The sequence below is a fragment of the Micropterus salmoides genome, unplaced genomic scaffold (assembly GCF_014851395.1).
Source record: "Micropterus salmoides isolate LMB-PRFRI ecotype aquatic unplaced genomic scaffold, ASM1485139v1 Ms_hic_scaffold_3, whole genome shotgun sequence".
Taxonomy (NCBI): domain Eukaryota; kingdom Metazoa; phylum Chordata; class Actinopteri; order Centrarchiformes; family Centrarchidae; genus Micropterus; species Micropterus salmoides.
The window spans coordinates 28281752-28289503 of record NW_024042261.1 but is presented as its reverse complement, the minus strand read 5'-3'; the positions used below and the strand labels follow the sequence as shown (position 1 = coordinate 28289503).

At 40.3% G+C, this 7752-nt stretch overlaps 1 protein-coding gene across 1 annotated transcript; it reads left to right on the top strand.

Moving 5' to 3' along the window:
• Window positions 1–45: 45 nt before the first annotated feature.
• On the top strand, window positions 46–3707 carry socs9 (suppressor of cytokine signaling 9). The gene is made up of 2 exons (XM_038692391.1): window positions 46–196; window positions 1685–3707. The coding sequence occupies exon 2, from the start codon at window positions 1824–1826 to the stop codon at window positions 3450–3452; it is 1629 nt and encodes a 542-aa protein (XP_038548319.1). The 5' UTR covers window positions 46–196; window positions 1685–1823; the 3' UTR covers window positions 3453–3707.
• Window positions 3708–7752: the final 4045 nt, after the last annotated feature.

Genomic DNA, 7752 nt, shown 5'->3' with positions numbered 1-7752 from the left:
TGTCATGTTACATACGTCCTTAATGTTCCCGACGTTTCGAAGAAATTACTCCAAATACTTTTTACTTCCGGGTTGCACGGTTTCAGCAGTTCATTTACAAGCTAATATGAGTTAGCCGCCTTTTTGTTACCGTCATTAGTTTATCTAAGGAGGAACAAAAGCTATTTCGTCTGGAAACTTGATAACAACTGCTTAGGTATGTTAATATTTTGTGTTGTGGTTGAAAAAGATAAATATATGTTGCAGTAAATACAACTTAACCTTTCATTCTACAGTTAAGAGTACTGAAGTTAGCAGATAGCTAAGTTAGCTTCCCTGCTAAGTTAGCCTACCGAACATAAACAGCTGCTTGCTAACGATTGTAGCTTGGTAGCTAACGTCAATATTATCCATTGATATGTTTCACTTCAGTTAAGTCGTCCATTTACCTGATGAATCTGCCATCCTATGAGTATTTAACGCCAGCTAACGTTAGCTTAAACAGTAGTGGGAAAAAGTTAGGAAATTTTAATTTTATTTCACTTTCTCTCGATAATACTTGACACGATTTGAGAAAGGACAGAGCCCTTATCTTTCATAGGGTGGTTTGACAAAAAGAGTTTGTTGGGTTGACAACAACTTGGTTAAAATAAAGAAAACTTCAGCCCATCGCTGTATAGTTGTCTGTCAACTCATATTTTTAACCACGGTCAAAACCGCTACCTAACTGTTTCATACTTTGTTTTATGTCTAACATTACGAGTTTGTCACCGGTGTACGAAAAGTTATAAAATGATGGCTACAACGTAACTTACATTGACGTTAGAGAATCAGAGCAAAGAGCATCATAACTAACTTTCAGTAGAAGTGAATGGATTAACCAGTTGTTACGCAGTCGTGTGTTTTAAACAGTGTATGCTATGTGAAAGGAATAAGTAAAAATGGACTCCAGTAGCAATTCTGCTGACGGCTAATATAAACCAATATGCAGGCCTGGGAACTATCACAGTGGTATGATTAATCAGACTGCCGTTAAATTCGGAAGATATCTAATCGTGTGTGAACTCTACTTATAGACACTAAAAATATCTAAACATTGGAGACACCTCAGTTTAATGCTACACCACCAAACAGCCGCCAAAATGACCAAGTTGAACCACCTAAATTAGAACTCAGACAATTAGTTGATTCTGATCAACAGAAAGTGAATCACAACGTTTTATATAAAATATTGTTCATTTAAGCCTTTTTTTGTAAAGAATAAGTTAACTGGGTCCAGCTTTTCAAATGTGAACATTTACTGTTTTTTTTTTCGATGTTCTATGATTTTTAAACTGGATATATTTAGATTTTGGATGTCAGTTTTGGCTTTGGAAAACGTTTTGGCTAGGCTTTTAAAAAAACATTTCTGGAACTAAAGACTAATGTGTTACTTGAGAAAAGAATTGACTAAATAAATAATGATGTGAATAATCGTCAGTTGCAGCTCTAAATTCAACGCCTCCTCAACAGTTTTAATAAAAGCTGAACATTATGACCTTCATGAAGCTAGGATTTTGAGCAGGGCTGTTGTTTTTTAGCTTTAGATAGGTGTATCCAATAACCTTGCAACTCATAGTACTCACTGGTACTAATATGACAATAAGTTTATCTTTTAAAAAAGTGAATTGCAGGCTTTAAGCAGAACTCTCATTTTGTTTTGCAGGGTGTTTTAACTCTGCATGGCCACAATACAGGGACTGTTATAATGACATCTCAGATGTGGATGTGAAATTTCCTGCTGAAAGCTAACTTCAATTACAAGACATCCCTGGACAACTTGCTGTTTCACCACATAATCCATCATGTCGTTACCAAAGGAGTCAGGGAACCGAGGGAAAGATCGAGAGAGGGGGGCACGTCCCAAGGTGAGACAGAGCCGGTCAGAGGAGAGACGAGACGCAGATGGTGGACGGAAAGGTGGAAAGGGGAAGAAAAAAGGCCTCGCCTCCCATGAACCAGCAGCTGAGAGGCCTGTCAGTGATGGCTTTGAGTATGGTGATCTTTTGAGTGACCTAGAGGCCGGGGACCAATCTTCCTCTCCTCTGAAGGAGAGTTGGAGATGGCAGGGTTTAGAAGTTGCTGCCTCATTACTAGGACAAGAACTGGTAACAGCCAGGCCAGGACTGGGAACAGTTAGCTCGGCTACAGAGTTACCTGCACCCAGTGAAGGTGAGGGCAGAGGGTCAAGCAGCAGTCGCACACTCCGGCAAAAAATCCAAGATGCAATGGGGCAATGTTTTCCAATAAAGACACACAGTGCAGCAGAACCAGCATCACCTCCACAGGCTCTTTCATCATCAACTGTCTGTGCCTCCTCAAGGCGCAAGATCCATCTCAGTGAGTTAATGTTGGATGACTGTCCTTTCCCTGTAGGATCAGAGCTGGCTCAGAAGTGGTATCTCATAAAGCAACACACGGCCCCCATTACCCAGCCCCCGATGCTTGATCCAGCAGTTGTGTGCAGTGCCCCTACTTCAGCCATGGCTGCTGTGGTGGAGGACGTAGATGACAGGTTGCGAGAGCGCAGGCGCATCAGCATCGAACAAGGTGTGGAGCCACCACCTAATGCAGAGATCCACACATTTGAGGTGACGGCACAAATTAACCCTCTCTACAAGCATGGCCCTAAGCTGGCTCATGGTATGAATGAGTTAGCCGGGACTGACAGAGCCTCCGTTCATCAGCAACAGCAGCTTCTTCTCCAAAGTCAGCAGCAGCACCAGCTCCTACTACAGAGCTGTTTAGACACTCTCGATGAGGTGGTGGCCTCTGCCTCTGCCTCTGCCCACACCTGTGATACTGTTTCTGACCCTCTGGTTGACCCACAGGTTACAGCGACCAGCATGCCCTCTAGAGCCATACTTCCTCAGGCTGAGCATCACAAATCTCAAGATGGCTATCGCATTCACACTCAGATTGATTACATTCACTGTTTAGTTCCTGACCTGCTGCAGATCACCAACCTCCCATGTTACTGGGGGGTTATGGACCGCTACGAGGCAGAGACGCTGCTAGAGGGAAAGCCTGAAGGCACCTTCCTCCTGCGTGACTCTGCCCAGGAAGACTACCTCTTCTCCGTTAGCTTCCGCCGCTACGGCCGCTCGCTACATGCGCGCATTGAACAGTGGAACCACAATTTTAGCTTTGATGTGCACGACCCCAGCGTCTTCCACGCTCCCACAGTTACAGGATTGCTGGAGCACTACAAGGACCCCAACTCCTGCATGTTCTTCGAGCCCCTGCTGTCCAACCCCATCCATCGCACACAGCCCTTCTCCCTGCAGCACATCTGCCGAGCTGCTATAAGCAGCTGCACCACCTATGATGGCATTAACATGCTTCCCATTCCAAATGCTTTGAAAAAGCACCTGAAAGAATACCACTATAAACAGAGAGTACGTGTACGTCGAATGGACACCTGGTGGGAATGAAGAACAAAAAAAATTGATTAAAAGAAACATTTTAAGTCTCCCAAACTGAACCGAACAATGAGTCTTCACTCTATCTGGCTGTATTAACCTACACTGCACTGTACTTATTTATTTTATTCCTGCTGTACATGTCTTAACAGTTATACTAAAGTACACTGATGAGACTGTATGTAATCTCACTGATCTTGTACAGTCAAAGTTCTTTATGCTCAAATTAAACAAACTTATTCAGATCTGTGGTGTTCATAGAACTAACCTCACATGTCAACTGCGTTTGAGTGTGACTAAATTAGCTTAATTATCTGACGATGGGGGGGAATATCCCAGTGTGAATCGAGATGATTATAATAGTTGTTCATCAGTCACGTGCTGGGAAGGTGGAACACATTCTGTCAAGTGTTGTTTTTTTTGTTTGTTTTTTTTCGTTACTGAAGTATAGAAGTGCAACACATCTGCAGGATTAATCATTGTTTCTTACATTGAGCCCAGGGCTGATTATAGGAGGTGAGGTGTAGGTGAATATGCTACCTGTTCTTATTAAAAACGAGATATCTTGCTCTAAATAGATATTTGTCACGCACTGACATCATGATTACAAGCTCACATTAGTTTTCAGTACTGTGATTTGATTGCAGCAAAAGATGAAGAGTAATGTTACAACAAGTAGTAAATGAATCTTATGCTCAGAGCCTACATCAATCAGCTGCTTTGTTTTCAGCTTACATCATATAAATGTCTGTGGTTTCTCCTTTGAGGTTAAAATGCATGCAGTCAGTGCCAACGGTCTTCATTAGTTTTGAAGTAAAGGATCAAATGTAGCCTTCATGAACTTGTCAGCAGCAGGTGAAGCAGCCGTACTATCAGAATGCAAATCACAAAGCCCCAGACATTTATGGACCTTATTTTGCTCAAAATTTGACAGTTGCGTCCAGTTCCTTATTTAATCTTCCTTAGCCCAGAGGGTCGTGTTTTCTTTTATATACCGGTACCTACCATCCAATTGTGGTGTGAAGAATCCAGAGCCTCGAAAAGATCATCTTGTTGCTATACTTCCTGCTGTGCATATTTGAAAGAGGTGGGGTGTCTGCACACTATAATCTTTCATTCCAGCAGTTCAATGACAAAATGAGCATAGTGAATTGGCACTGATTAATCTAAATTAACAACAACAATAATGTGTTTTTGAGCTTTTTTTCTGCAACTTGACATTAAGGCAGTTACAGAGATGACAATCTCTGGAAAGCTCTGCAAAGAGGAATCAGTCCATAGCTAACTACCTAAAGGCAAAGAGGAGAGGTAAAGCTCAAAATTCAGGATATGGATGTAAGTCAAGGGACAAATGCTTACAGTCCATCTTATGGGAGTACATGGTATAGTTTACTATTTTGCGTAGTATACCTGTCATCAACTCTGGTACATCGACAAAATATTGGAAGTCACCTTAAAATGCACGTGAATTTCATCAATAGATGGCAAATTCATAGATCATATGTTATATCGAACATACAATAATAAAAAACTAATTTTTAATTTTTATTTGTCATATTTATAGAAGAATGTTATCTTCACATTGTAAATGGGTCAAGTCTGCAAAAGTACTGTAAATCTGGCAGACAAGAAACATCTGCAGGTTTGAATGCACAAATAAATTGAAAGAATATGCCACAATATTACCATAACAATACAAAGAGTGTAAAAAAAAGCATTTCATGCTAGACAGACTTTCTTTTACCCTATTATCTTGGACTTATTCAAAAGATTAATTGCAAAATTTACCTATGCAGTGGAGTCATTTACTGCTGTGTGTGAACAGCATTTTGTATTAATGAAAATACACAAGAGAGACCACACTGCTAATTACTGTATGCACTAAGTAATAATCACAAAAGACAACCGTCCCACCGTTAATGGGAAAGCATGGAGAATGGATCCCAGATCCACAACGACTGTGATGCTGTTTTTTCCTTGAGATGGACAATTTGATATGCATGATGCAAATCATCCATGACAAGCGCTCATCCACTAATGAAGCTGCTATAATTTAAATAGCAGTTCCAAGGCAGCATTTAAGTCTGCATTCAAAATGCAAAGTTGGGACCTTTAACCTTTGTATACTTTATTCAGTCACTATAAAAACTAAACTATGAAAAAAGATTTACTGTGTTGAAAGACATTTGACCTGTCATGCATACACAAGTGTGGGCTACACTATGAACCCTGTACAAAAACAATTTCATTGTATTTCCCAGCAAATTACCATGCTCTGCAATCTGGTATCCCTGCCAGATGATGTCTTTTTGTGTCTGGAGCACATTTTACGCTTTTAAAACTGTATTTTACATGTCCCATTGTTTCCCATAATTTCTTAAAAAGGATCTGTAATTCATAGGAAGCTTCCTGGGAAGGATTGTGTAGTTTGGTACTAATTATCAGTCCAACTGGTACACCACCAATCAACACTTCATGAGTAGGTCAAAATGTGAAATTTGTTTACAGGCAAGTATACAACTCAACATGTATGTGTCCATTTATAAATTAATAATGAATGCATATTTAGTTGTGTTTAAATTGAGCAGTTTCTTCCAGAAAATTCCTCTGCATATCATTAACTGCTTATAAACTCAACACCTTTTTTGTGAGATCTTGAGAATTGTCTTGTACTAAATGACAGTTTTTTCTAGGAAATTTCCTAAGACATTATTAGGAAATGACATACTCGTAAAATAAAATAAAAAGTAAAGTGTTACCCATTCAATATACCTCACATACAAATTAATATTTTTTTTCATGTAATATAGTGCTTTCATCAGTGCAAAATGCTGTGTTACGTCAAGCACAGCAGGTGGCTGTAAAGAGCTTCAGAGCGTTTTTTAGTGGGTGCTCTCAGGCCTGTGTGTTCTCTGTGTGTGGTGTGTTGAGATGGTGGGATTGAGTGTAGCTGCTGCAGCTGGCAGCACCGTTGCACTCCTCATGCAGGTATTACAGATCCTGGGGGAGAAAGAGGACTTTTCTTTGGCTGGATCAACGAGCCTGGAGGGACAGCATGCTCAAGCAAAGCAGAAAGCTGATTGGCTACACATACTTACTGTGTCTGTGCCTGTTTGGACCCCTTTTTTCCCTTCCTTCCATTGAGGGAAGAGCTTTTCCTTTGAGCCTAATCTCTACAGTTGAGCATCATGGGGGTGGAGAATAAGCTTGGAATGTTCATAACACCTGGGGACAATTACTTTTCCACAATATCTGCTGGACATAATCTAACAAATGCCCTAAAGGGCTTGATTTGGCACTTCTTTATTTGAGACTGAAATTTGTACAGCAACAGTCTTTTTGTAGGTCTATGCTTTTGGCTTCTGTATGTACACCCATATAGATTGTGAACTCAACTACCGTGAAATGCAGTGTGTATCTAGGCCATTAATTCAGGGGAGGGCGTATCAAACTGATTTCAAATTCCTGCAAGATGCATATGGCTAGACATGATTCTTCTTATCCACCCAGAGAGGAGGAACACATTTCTGTGACAGAGAAAGCATTCTAGCGGAGAGAGAGAGTTATTTTTGGTCAGTCAATGAATCCAGCTGAATTTCAACCTTGAACATGAATAGGAACATTCTTGCCTATTTCGAGTCGCACCTTTTCAAACAGAGCACTGCTTGTCAAAACCAAGTAAGTAATTCCTGAGTTAATAAAGTTTCAGTTCTTAAAAGTCTCACAATTTCCCCCCTAGGAGGTACATTGTCACACAGTGACACGAATACGTTTGATGTTTGTTTCCCTGGAAGCAAGCCTTTGACAACACAATATTTCCCTCCTATTTAAAATCCAAATGCACACTCGTTCTCACAGGCATGTAGGAACTCATGAGGTCTTTGCCACAGACAAAACATTAGTATTTTCATTTGGAGCTGCTTGTGTTCTTCATGCACCTCTTGCTGCTTCTGTTTTTCACTCTCCTCTACACTGACAGGTTGTTGATGGAATAATGGGGGAGTTGGGCATGCTGCAACCAAACCAATGGATACAACAGTTTGGTGTGATTGCAGTGTAAATGACCAATGGCCTGGAAATATTGCAGGGATATACGGCAAACATGATGATGTTTGATTACATATGAAATTGACATATCCTGTAATTTGATGTCAAAATGTAGTTGTAATGTGTATCGTAATGTGTTTGTACAAACGGACTGTAATGGAGCTACAGATAACACAGATATAATTATAGATTGCAATTGTTTGTTTTGAGAAGAATTGTTAATTATAATAAGCCTTCACAATGGAAAACGCCCATGCATCATAGA

Coding starts and splice junctions, on each gene's coding strand:
- socs9 (XM_038692391.1), top strand. CDS start 1,824: ATGTCGTTACCAAAGGAGTCAGGGAACCGAGGGAAAGATCGAGAGAGG.